Source organism: Mustela nigripes, chromosome 14 (assembly GCF_022355385.1).
Source record: "Mustela nigripes isolate SB6536 chromosome 14, MUSNIG.SB6536, whole genome shotgun sequence".
Classification (NCBI taxonomy): Eukaryota; Metazoa; Chordata; class Mammalia; order Carnivora; family Mustelidae; genus Mustela; species Mustela nigripes.
In genome coordinates, this window is record NC_081570.1 from 10,923,649 (window position 1) to 10,936,488 (window position 12,840).

At 53.0% G+C, this 12,840-nt stretch overlaps 1 protein-coding gene across 2 annotated transcripts in view; it reads left to right on the forward strand.

Annotated features, from left to right (window-relative positions):
* Positions 1 to 8: 8 nt before the first annotated feature.
* The window catches only part of PLEKHM2 (pleckstrin homology and RUN domain containing M2), a 37,293-nt gene continuing 24,461 nt past the window's right edge, over positions 9 to 12,840 (forward strand). For both annotated transcript variants that reach the window (XM_059376259.1, XM_059376260.1), the window contains exon 1: positions 9 to 119. In XM_059376259.1, the coding sequence (XP_059232242.1) occupies positions 60 to 119 (60 nt within the window). In that variant the 5' untranslated portion in view covers positions 9 to 59. The remainder of the gene's footprint in view (positions 120 to 12,840) is intronic.

Below are 12,840 nucleotides of genomic sequence, written 5' to 3' on the forward strand. Positions count from 1 at the left end.
CCCCGGGCCCCCGGCGCGGGAAGCGGCGGCGGCGGGGCGGCGGCGGCAGCGGCGGCGCCATGGAGCCGCGGGAGGTGAAGGACCGGATCCTGGAGAACATCTCGCTGTCGGTGAAGAAGGTGAGCGCGGCCTGCGCCCCGCGGCCGGAGCCCCCCACCCCTGCCGAGCCCACATCCGGCGCCCCCTACTCCCTCCTTCCCCCGCCGGGGGTCGCTCGCCGGGGCCGGGGAGGTGGCGGCGGGGGGGGGGGGTTGTCCCTCGCGTCCCCGGGACTCGGGGACACCGCCCTTCGCCTCCGCGACCCCGGGGGGCCGGGGGACCGCTGCGGGGGAAGCGGGGCGGCTCACGTGAGTGCGGCGGCCTCCGAGCTGTTTGTAAAGAGCAAAGTTGAGGTCAGCATCCGCGGAGCTCCCCCGGGGCTGGCGGGGGCCCTGCGTCACTCCGTGGCGCCGCGACCCGCCGGTCCCCGCACCGCGGCCCCGGCTCCTCGGGGCGCGGCGGCGGCGGGGCGTGAGCCGCCGCCGCTTCTCGGGGTTCTAGGTGACGCCGCCTCTGGCCCCGGGAAGTTCCCTGCATGGTCTTGCTCAAGGATGGCAGTTTCAGGGCTTTGACCGAGAACCCCAAGTGCCTGGGGACTGCAGTTTGGGTGGTGACCCATGGAACTTGGTGGCACACAGACACTCTGCTGCTGTCTGGGGCTTCCTGCAGTAGACATCATTGCCCCAATTCCAGGTAGAAAAAAACCCTGCTTATTAACAGCGTGTCACTGTAGGTGTGAGGAAGTCAGCTTATCTGGAAAAGGTCCAGTTGTCTTTTTTCTTTTTTTAAGATTTTATTTATTTGACAGACAGAGATCACAAGTAGGCAGAGAGGTAGGCAGAGAGACAGGGGGAAGCAGGCTCCCCGCTGAGCAGACAGCCTGATGCGGGGCTCCATCCCAGGACCCCGGGATCATGACCCAAACAGAAGGCGGCAGCTTGACTCACTGAGCCACCCAGGCTCCCTGGTCCTATTTTCTTAAACCAAACCAGAATTGACAGTTATTTGAGGAAGGCGGTTGAATGAAAATATTTATCTTGCTCCCTGTCCCCAATTTGAGTTCCTTCTCACCTGATAGTTTTAGAAACTGGGAATGATTTAGAGGGGGGAGGAAAGGGTCATCAGATAATTTTAACTCAACAAACCAACATGAAGATGATTCATTAAATCAGCTATTATATTTAAATAGCCCCGCCACACACGTAAATTCCTCAAAAGCGACATAGACTGGCAGTTTTAGCTTTCATTGAGATCGATGTGGCTTAAAAGAAAAGTAGATCCAAAATGAGCTTACTAAAATGTTCTTCTTAAAAGCATAACTAAAAGTAACATTGCAGACATGGGACAAAAGTTTTGTTTATTTACTTTTCCTGAGCTTTGCTGATGCAATTGGGGTAGAGTTTTTGCTAACTTAAGGAGTTCAGGTTAAGCAAATGCTTTGTTTGAAAGCCATAGACCTTGGGGCATCTGGGCGGCTCAGTGCGTTAAAGCCTCTGCCTTCAGCTCAGCTCATGATCTCAGGGTCCCAGTTGGGCTCTCCGCTCAGCAGGGAGCCTGCTTCCCGCCCCCCCCTCCCCGCTCCCCCCACCCCCGCCTGCCTCTCTGCCTACTTGTGATCTCTGCCAAATAAATAAATGAAATCTTAAAAAAAAAAAAAAAGCGATAGATCTTTCATAATGGAGGAGAAAGGGAGACTGCTGACACTTCTAATCTAATCTGGGCTGATAAAGGCTTCAGGTGAGCCAAGTGTCTTGTCTCTGGATTTCCAACAAATAAATGGGGGAAAGTTCTGGTAGAAAGCGGGTAGACACGGACACTGCCATTTTTGTAAGCATGAATCTTTTCAAAACAGAGATTCACTCTGTAGATCAGGCTGCCGTTTAGGAAGGAGTTGAGAGCGCTTGTCAAGTGTCTTGTAATCCTGCGCGTCAGTTAAGCACGTTTTATTGAGCTGTAATGCACGCTTGAAGCTAGAAGTCCCACAGGAGCAACCAGGAAGCCATCCCCGGGTAAATCACAACCAAAGGCATGACTCTAGACTCTAGCTTCATGGTTAAGAACAGGGATTCTGGAGCGTGGCTGCGTGTCCTGCCAATTAGCAGCCCTTTAACCTTAGGTTCCTGAACCTCTCTATGCCTCATTTTTCTCATCTATAAAAGCAGGGATAAAATCAAGGCTGTGAAAATTTAACGAGAGTGTATATAGAATGTTGAGCAGGGCGCTCGACCCAGCCTTAGTTAAGCTGTCTGAGTCTGTTCCAGCTGCTGTAACAAGCTCCCAAGGACTGAGTGGCTTGTAAACAGCAGGTGTTCACTGGCCGGTCTGAATTCTGGAAGTCTGCAAATAGGGGGCTGGCGTGGTTGGGTTCTGATGAGGGCCCTCTTCCCTCTGCAGACTGCTTACTTCCCCTGCGACCCCACCTGGGGGAAGCAGAGGGGACCGCCCCCAATGTCTTTGATTAGGGCTCCACCCCCGTGACCTCAGCACCTCCAAAAGGCCCCGCCTCCTAATACCATCACCCTAGGGTAGGATTTCAGCCTACGAATTTGGAGGGGAGGGACACAGACATTCAGTCCCTAGCACAAGCCCTAGCTTTTTCTGTTTGTGGGAGAGCCAGTTCCTTCTACAAGGTTCTGAAGATGGCTAAGTGCCTTACCACCTAAGGGCTGTTATACAACATCATTTGGACTTGGTACCCTCTTTCTTTGTGTGCTGTGTTTCAGGGAACTGTTTTGTATTCTTGCATCATGAAGGGCATTTGGTTTTCTGAACCAGAGTATCTGCTCCTAAGACCAATGGGATAGGCTTAGGCCAAGGGCAGTGAGGGCTGGTGGCCTTGGGGACACATTTGTCCTTGAACACCAGTCTCACCGAAATTTGTTATTTAGCTCCTGGATAGTGCTTTGTCTTTTTTTCTTCCATTCGCCCTGCTGCTAGTAAAATGGTCTTGCCCATCCTTTTAGATGTTGCCTGCAGAAAATGAGTTGTATGTTTCTGCAACAGAAAAGATCCATTGTGTGTTACTATATTTGCCAAGGGTATTTTAAAGATGTATTTATTTTTAGAGAGAGAGAGAGAGCAGGGGGAGGGGCAGCAGGAAAGGAGAGAGAATCTCAATCAGGTCCCATGCCCAGTTCAGAGCCCCACGTGGGGCTTGATCCCATGACCCTGACCCTGAGAGCATGACTTGAGCCTAAACCAAGAGTCAGACAGGTAAACGACTGAGCCACCCAGGTGCCCAGGCAAAGGGTATTTTAGAACTTTTTATTGAAGCAGAACATACCTGCAGAAAATAGAATATATTTACACTAAGTGTGCAGCTGAATGAGTTCTCACCAGGTGAACACACGTACACGTCCAGCGCCCATCGGAAAACAGAACACCACTGTCACCCAAAAGCTTCCCTTGTCCTCCTCCCAGGAACCACACCCCCAGGCGTAGCCGCTCTCCCCAAGGAGTCTTGTTGAGTTCAGTCATCTTCACAGGTTTTGTGATAAGGAGCAGGGGCTCTAACCCAGGAGAGGTGACAGGGCTGTTAGCCCGCCGGGGCCCAGGGGAACCTGTGTTTTGATATGGAGGCAGGGTTCAGGGGGTTAGAGAGAATTGGAGAGTTTAATAGTACAGTTGAATGAAAAGCCGGTTCCATAGGTTCTGGAACGGGAGAGGAGGCAGAAACGTCCCAGGCGCAGATAACGAAGCCTGCGGTTGCCGACGTGTTAACAGTGCGGGGAGCTGTCCGAGCCCAAGACCGCGCTGGCATTTTGAGCTGGCATGTGGTTCTGCTAAACCGTCTTCTCCAGGGGAGGGAAGACAATGGTTTTTTAAGATTTTATTTATTTATTTGACAGAAAGAGAGAAAGAGCGCCCTTGCGAGCACAAGTAGAGCCAGAGGCAGAGGGAGGAGACTCCCCGTTGAGCAGGGAGCCCCATGCGGGGCTCGATCCCAGGACCCCGGCATCATGACCTGAGCAGAAGGCAGACACTTAACCGACTGAGCCACCCAGGCGCCCCAAGGCAGTGGTTTTTACGAGAGTTCTGTTTTGTTTTGGAGGAGTGTGTTGGAGGCGTACACGCGGAGTATGAGTAAGAAGCAGCCTCTGTCCCCCAGCGGTTTGTGTGATGGTTGGAGGGAGAATTTTAAAAATCTGTAGAGCAGGATGCCTGGATGGCTCAGTCAGGTAAACATCTGCCTTTGGCTCAGGTCATGATCTCAGGGTCCTGGGATTGAGCCCGGCATGCATCGGGCTCCCTGCTCAGCCAGGAGTCTGCTTCTCCCTCTCCCTCTCTTCTGAGTGCAAGCGTGTTCTCTCTCCCTCTCCCTTTCTCTCTCTCAAATAGATAAATAAAATATATATATATTTTTTAATTGCTAGAGTGGGGCGCCTGGGTGGCTCAGTCATTAAGCATCTGCCTTCGGCTCAGGTCATGATCCCAGGGTCTTGGGATCGAGCCTAGAATGGGGCTCCCTGCTCAACGGGGAGTCTCCTTCTCCCTCTGCGTCTCCCCCTGCTTGTGTTCCCTCTCTCTGTGTCTCTCTTTCTCTGCCAAATAAATAAATAAAATCTAAAAAAAAAAAAAAAAAAATCACTAGAGCAAGGAGAAACCCCCAGACAAGGAGGGCTTATCTGAGTCTTGACAGATTGGTTTCTACCGAGAAAGAGCAGAAGCAGCCATTGAGGATAGAAGGACCAGCGGAAACATCCCCGAGGATGTGGGGACATCGGGTGGTCTTCTGAGGTGACAGACCAGTCTTAAGCGTGCCCCCGGGCTGAGACACCAGCTACTGCCAGGCCAGCGCCTGTGTGGGCCCTGCAGTCAAAACCTCAGATGACTCTTCTCATTTTCTTCGGGCTCAGGCTTTGCCAGACTTTTCCATAAAATCCAGGTGGTTTTCAGCCAACCTGGTCTCTGTTGCAGCCTCTCAGTGCTACTCTTCTAGTCAGGTGCAGCCACAGACCTTCCCCCACACAGGAGAGCGGCTACGTTCCCTAAGCCCTTATGGACAGGAGCGGGCTGCATTCGGCGGGCTGTACTGTGGATATGTGCCCGAGAGCGAGTGTAAAAAGTCTCATTGAGGCACGGGGGCAGCCCAGTTGGTTAACCAACCCCCTTCAGCTCAGGTCATGATCCCAGGATCCTGGGTTCAAGCTCTGCATCAGGCTCCCTGCTTCATGGGGAGCCTGCTTCTGCTTCTGCCTCTGCCTCTGCCTGCTGCTCCCACAGCTTGTGCTCTTTCTCTCTGTCAAATAAATAAATAAAATCTTTAAAACACACACACACACACACAAAAGCAGAAAAATCCTCATCAGCATAGGCTATGGGTCACCTTCCAAGCAATCAGTGAGATGGGCCTGTAGGTAATCAAATCTCTGTGGCAGCTGTGTTTTTGTGTATCATATCAGGCTTGTGGAATGAATATGGACATTGGTAAATCCCATCACAAGTCCTTGTGTTTTGTTTTTCAAAAGTATTTACTGAGCGCTGCCCCCTCCCCATCTGTTCCTAGGGTCCTAGGCCCTAGGAGGGCAGGGGTAGCAGTTCGCAAGGCCAATCAGATCCCTGCCCTCGAGCCGCGGGTGTTTCAGGGAGAGACGCCGTGATGCGGTAGTAGACACACCATACAAAGATGACTTCAGATCCTGGTTGGTGGTATGAAGGCACTATAATGGCAGCTCCTGGGGTAGAGAATCGGCAGGGGGTCTGCTGTATGGAGGAGGTGACCAGAGGCGACCAGCCTAAGGAGGTGATGTGGCATCCAGTAAAGGACACTGACTAGGGTAAGAGAATGAGACGGTGTTCTAAGAAAATGAGTACTTGTGAGGAGCCTGGAGGGCTCTGTCATGAAGCATCTGCCTTTGGGTTGGGTCCTAATCTCAGGGATGGAGGCCCGCATCGGGCTCCCTGCTCAGCGGGGAGTCTGCGTCTCCCTCTCCCTCTGCCTGCTGCTCCCCCTGCTCGTCCTCATGCTCTCTCTGTGACAGATAAATCTTTTTCTTAAAATACGAGTAGTTATTTTTAAAAGCACACAAACAGGGGTACCTGGGTGGCTCAGTTAGTTAAGCATCTGCCTTCCTCTGGGGTCATGATCCCAGGGTCCTGAGATGGAGCCCCACATCAGTCCCCCTTGCTCAGCGGGAGGCCTGCTTCTCCCTCTCCCACTCCCCCTGCTTGTGTTCCTTCTCTCGCCCTCTCTGTCAAATAAAGAAAATCTTTTAATAAATAAAATAAATAAACAAATAAAAGCACACAAAGAGCTCAGAAATGTGTAAAATAAAAAGTAAATGACCTCTGCTTTCTGTCTCCTCGGCTCCGGTTTGGCTCTCTCTAAATAAGGCAGATATGTGGATTTTTTTTTTTAAGGTTTTATTTTTTTGAGAAAGGGAGAGCTCATGAGTGGGGGAGGGGCAGAGGGACAAACAGACACCCACTGAGTAGGGAGCCTGACAGCTCCATCCAGGACCCTGCGATCATGACCTGACTGAGCCTTCCAGGCGCCCCTGGGTTTTAGTAAAGTAGCCATCCAGGGAACGAATGTTCGTAGGTCAGGAGACCTTCCCCTCACCCGGGTCTCCTGCCCAGCACACACGTGCTGCCCCAGCAGCTCAGGCTGGGTCTCCTGGTGGGGCTCGGCTCACGTTGGAGAAGAAGCCGCAGCTGTGTTGTCCCACTGGGCCTGTGAGTGCGGCCGAAGAGGCTGGCAGGGGTGGTGGGCGTGCCTCACCATTTTCCCATCCCTCAGATAGCTTAGGTTGGAGAGCTCACTGCAGATTAGCGAGGGCAGGTGATTTCTAGACAGGTTCTTGTGTTTCTGTATATGTGGGAAATATATTGATCATTGGGTTTCAATCAATAGTTTTGTGCTCTCTGGCTTCATGGAAAAACTCTGAAGAGTTTAAAAGTCTTAAGAGCTCTGAAAATCCCCAGTGACCTGACTCACCGGGGCCGAGCTCTAGAGAAAACACCTGCACACGCGGTACTAAGGGTCAGGATTGCTTCTCCTCGATCCCTCTCCCCCTGCCTGTGTCCTAATGTTGGCGCTGACTGTTCTGTGCTCCTTTCCTCTCTCACAGAATGGAGCCTTTCCAGTGAGGGAACCGAAGGCTCCCCGCGGGGAAGCCCGGGAACGTGTGCCCGACCCCATGAGTGATCCTGCCCAGGCCCAGCGTGGGATAATAAGCGGTCGCTGCCCTTCCCAAGGCCTGCCCGTTCAGTTTGAGGACATGGTTTTCCTTTTACAAAGTGCTTCTCTAACATTAGGTTTCTGTTTGAAGCCTTGAGACACTGGGGGTCCGTCCATCCCATCGAGGCACACCCTGGGCCCTCTCTTTACTGAAGCTGGCGGGGCCCTTTGGTCTGAGAATGCAGTGGGTTTCTGCTCCCAGGTGGCCTGGCTGAGAAACCAAGCAGCAGGTGTCTGAGCTTGGGACCTGCAGTGCGGGGGGAGCGACCACACAAGACAGCAGGGCCCGTTGGTTTGGGTGAACTTTCCTCTCCAGCTCTGTCCTTCTGGCTGCTTGCTTAAGGTGGGAACATTCTAGAACTTCCCTTTGAGGCAGGAGAATAAGGGTAGTTTCAGGGAGAGTGCCTTTGGCAGGAGCTGGAAGTTCGGGTCATTGTTCTGTTGCTCACCATGACCATCCAGGGTCCTGAGAGCACGTCCTCCATCTTGCACAGTAGCTGGTCCTGCCACACAACCATGGTCCCCTGTGTTATATATTGGCAGCCTATTGTTCCCCCCTTTTCTTGAATGCTTCACAAGCATTATAGAAATACATAAGGAAGGGGACGCCTGGCTGGCTCAGTCGATTAAGTGTCTGACTCTCGATTTCGGCTCAGGGCATGATTTCAGGGTTGTGAGATTGAGCCCTGCATCAGGCTCTGCACTAGGTGAGGAGTCCGCTTGAGATTCTCTCCCTCCCTCCGCCCCTCCTCAGTGCTTGTGCGTGTGTGCACACATGCATGCTTTCTCTCAAAAAACAACCCCCCCCCCCAAAACATCAGGAAGTATTAGAGGCACCTGGGTGGCTCGGTCACACGAGATGCAGCTCTTGATCTTTGGGTCATGAGCTCCATCCCCACACTGGGTGTAGAGATCACTGAAATAAGTGATGGGGGAGGGAGGAAGGAAGGAAGGAAGGAAGGAAAGAATCAAGAAGGAAGGAAGGAAGGGTCCTAGAATCAGCTCTCCTCCCTGGATAACTGTGCTTAAGAGTTGGGATTAAGAGATTCTAAGAAACGCAATGATATTTGAGAACAAGGAAAGGACTAGTGTAACCTTGACATCTGCAAAAATCTCTAAAGTTAATTTTGGTATGTAGTCAATCTCTGTTCACACTTTGTCCCTAGGTTCTTTATTTTGGGTGTCACAGACCACCGCGACATGAAATGGCCAAGTACACGAGAGGTAGCAGGGTAGTAGCACCTGACGAATCCCTGCGTTGAGTTTCTTCAGCCCCTGCTGGTTACACACATTTCCCGCGCCCGGCTTGCGGCACACTCACAGGCTAGGCCGTGAGCCTGATCTAATACCGGCGTGGAATGAGGTTTGGAGAGGAAACTTGCCCCAGATTCTGATGCCCATAAGGGGGCAGACCTGGATTTGCCCCACATTTCTGGCTGTTGCTCTTTCCATTACTCTGGGCCTTTTCCGTCCCCATGATGTCTGTCTTGAAATTACAACAGATAATCCATCCTCTCGGGTCAGTTGTATAGGCCAGGCCTCCTTAAAACCGTGTGTTCATTGGACAGCTGTTGGCTGAGTGACTCCTCCAGTCACTGGGAACCAGCAGTGAGCAGGACCCACCGAGAAGACAGTCGGCGACCCACAGTGGGTTGGGTGTCTACGCAGCTGTCCCCGTGTCCGTTAATGGCCAGTATGAGTGTGTAACCCATGGAGTTGTTGTCATGCTTCCTGACCCTGTATTTACATCGTGAACCTCTGACATGTCGCACAATCACCAGTATTGTGATTTAGACGGTGACCTGATGGCATTTTCTGGGGCAACAAAATGGCCGTCGGGTGCGGGGCGCGTTGGAGAGGTCCTGTTGCAGGTACAGCTGAGGAGAGGGGAAGTGAAAGCTGAAGGCAAAACCAGTGAGGCTCCCAGGCTTTAAAAGACCGAACCAGTCTTCGAGAAACTCCCTTCCTCTTCCTGTCAGGGCCACACATGCCACGGAACGCGGCCCCTGACGCAACAGGGCCTGCCTCTGTCCCAGGGGCCGAAGTGCGGCACAGAGCATGGGCCACGTCCTCCCGGGCCGTTGGCCGGCTTCTAGGGCTGTGGTGTTTGCCTAGCCACCTCAGCAGAGACACCTGCCACTTTCGTCCCCACTTTGAAAGGACCCCTACTCTCAGTCCCGCCGTGACAGGGTGAGCCCCCTACTGCGTTGGGAAGCAGGACAGTTGCAGTACCTTGTGGCTGGGACACTCCTTCTCCAGGAAGGGGAGGCACTTAACTACTCTTGGACACCATATTCCATCAAATTACCCCCTCGCTCCCTGCCCAGCCAGGCCTGTCCCCTTCTGCTCTCACTGTTCCAACACCCCAGAGAAAGTACACACAAAAGATGAAATCCGGGGATAATGCAAGTACCTGCTTTTTTTAGCCTTTTCTCCCCGCACCCCCCCCCCCTTCCTGCCCATATCTTTCCACAGAGCTGCCAAAAAAGCAGAGAGCTTGCCGACTCTCCAGCAAAGGGGCCGTGAGTTAGCGATTTGGGTGGTAGGAAAGAAAGCCCTTCTAATTGGGTGTATTTAGTTGCAAATAAATGGTTAAGAAGCATTGATTTCATTCCTTTTGCTTACAAAGCAGTGCAGGCTCATGGTAAACAAACAGCACACCCCGCATGGTGACTCAGATGGGGCCAGTCAGCCCTAGGATGTCACCCAGCCTGGGCACGAGCCTCTCCCGGGCAGAGGAGCTGACAGATGGACAGGGTTTTTCATGCCTTCCAAGAAACCAGGCCGAGCATTTCTGAGCTGCTGTGTCTCTGGTTCTTACGTAGCAGTGATTTCTGGCTCCATAATCTACCGTAATTGTCATTGGGAAAGCAGTGCTTTTCAGGCTAAGGGATTTTATAATTAGGACAGTTAAGGGGCGCCTGGGTGGCTCAGTGGGTTAAAGCCTCTGCCTTTGGCTCAGGTCATGATCCCAGGGTCCTGGGATCGAGCCCTACATCGGGCTCTCTGCTCAGCAGGGAGCCTGCTTCCCCCTCTCTCTCTGCCTGCCTCTCTGCCTACTTGTGGTCTCCGTCAAATAAATAAATAAATAAACTTTTTAAAAAAACTAAATAAATAAAATAAAATTAGGACAGTTAAGTCATGGGGCGCCTGAGGGGCTCAGTTGGTTGAGCTTCTCGATCTCAGCTTGGGTCTTGATCTCAGGGTCATAATTTCAACCCCCATGTTGGGCTCCACGCTGGGTGTGGAGCCTGCTTAAAAAAAGAATGAAATAAAATAAAATAAAGTTAGAGGAGTAAGTCAGAAACATTGCAGGTGGCCCCGGGTTGCTGGAGCAGCAGACACCCAGTGGGCCCAAACCTCTGCTGACACGCTCATGTTGTCTAGGAGGGAGGCAACAAGGGTGTTCCTGCCCTTGTCCCCAACCCCAGCTCCCCTTCTGCAGAGCCCTGGAAATGGCCCAAGGCCCCTCTCAGTAAGACGCGGGGATGAGCACTTCCCAGATGGTTACAGCAGGCACCCCTGACTATTGCCTTACCCCCGGGGGCGATGGAAGCAGAAGGAGCTCCAAGAACAGCTCCTTCCGGGCCCAGATGATACAGTAAGGCACAAGGACCACCGCACGAAGCCAAAAGAGGCAGGAAGCACCTTCACCACCCTGGGCCCCGTTCTCCTGCCAGCAAAGTAAGGATCAGATCATTCTTCTGATCTTCAGCACATTCAGTAGCCTGACTTTCTTTCTTTTTTTCTTTTTTTAATTTTAATTTTTTAAAAAAATTATTTAGTTATGTATTCGACACAGAGAGCGAGCAAGCATAAGCAGCAGGTAGAGGCAGACAGAGGCAGAAGCAGGCTCCCCGCTGAGCAAGGAGCGCGGCACGGGACTCGATCCCAGGACCCTGGGATCATGACCTGATCCAAAGGCAGATACTTAACTGACTGAGCCCCCCCCCCCCCCGGCACCCCCTTTCTTTTTGCTTTTTTAGTCAAACTTGCATTCACTGTTAGCCTCACTCTGACTCCCCCCAACAATGCGGGGCACCCCAGGAAACTTCGCTTTGTACCCAGGTGATTTCTAGGGGTCCTTCTGCTCCTAGATTCTGGAATCCTTCCACCCGGCCAGTCCCAGCCTTGTCGTGATTCCAGCGGAGCCTCTCTGCAGACATGCTCTTGGCCCAGACCTTCTAGTCCTTGGATCAGACATTATTATTCTTTTTTTTTTTTTTTTTAAGATTTTTTATTTATTTATTTGACAGAGAGAAATCACAAGTAGGCAGAGAGGCAGGCAGAGAGAGAGAGAGAGAGAGGAGGAAGCAGGCTCCCTGCTGAGCAGAGAGCCCGATGCGGGACTAGACCCCAGGACCCTGAGATCATGACCTGAGCCGAAGGCAGCGGCTTAACCACTGAGCCACCCAGGCGCCCCAGACATTATTATTCTCAAGAAGTTTTGCTAAGACCTAAGACTCCAGCTGGCCTGCCTCGTTTGTGTATTTGTTTACTTGTTTATTTTGTGGGGAGGGACAGTGAGCACGGGCCTTCTCAAATCCACAAGTCTGTGCCTGAAGCCAGTGCGGATTGCTAGCGCAGGGTCCCGGTGGGGACCTGTGATGCTGGGCTCCCTGGGTGGATCTGAGTAGTTCTGACCACATCGACCCCTTTCCAGTGGTCTCTGCTATGGATGAGCCACGGTGGGGTCCCCTCCCAGGGGAGTTCAGGAATCAGGATTTAGGGCCATTCCAACCCCAAAGCTAAGGCGATACATGGTTGCTCATGGCTTGACCTCTGCCTCTGCTCCGAGTTTCCGCTTTGGAACAAAGAGCGAATGTCCGTGAGGCCCCCAGGGCCAGTGTGACCCCGCAGGACTCACTGTGACTAGAATCCCAAAGGCCAGGCAGGCAGGGCCCCCTCGTTTTCTGTAAGGCTCATCCCTCCCCGAGAGTGCAGCGGCAGCAGCAGCAGCTGGGGAGAGAGAGAGGCAGCCGGAGGATTCGGGGGCCCTGCGGGGTCTTGCAGCTCAGGCTGGCTCTGCGTTCGAGTTCAGCTCCTGAACCCAGGGCCATGATGGATTTCATTTCTAAAAGAGGTGATTTGAGGACAGGTGGCAGTCCCTCGCTTCGTTCCGTGGGGTTTCCCTGCCTTTGGATTTCCCCCTCCCGGACGTGGTGTGCGAGGCTGTTCTAAACATCCTGGTCTAAATATACGTGGTCCAAGGAGCCCTCAGGGCTGCCACTGTCTCCCAGAGAGCAGGGTGGCCGGCCGGGGTCGGAGGGGCCGGTCTCTCCCGCCTGAGCCGTGTGCACGCTCTGTGCTAAGCCGGGAGGGAGCCCGCAGCGGTCGGGCAGTTCACTGTGTCTGTCCTACCCTGTGGACCCCCTTACCGTTGTCGGGGCAGGCATGTTTATCCTGCTTTGTAAATACAGGGCTGGGGACCCTCCTGCAGTCCTTCCCCCGCCCCGCCCAGTGCAGCCTGTGAGCAGGTAGCTGCTAGAGTCTGGACCTCCCGTCCCTCTGCTGGGCAGCATCACGGCGCCCTTGGGGTTGACTGACCAGGGAGAGAGGAGGAAGGACCCCTGTGACCGTCTTTATTTTCCTCGGGCCATTTATAATGTTTCATAGCCATC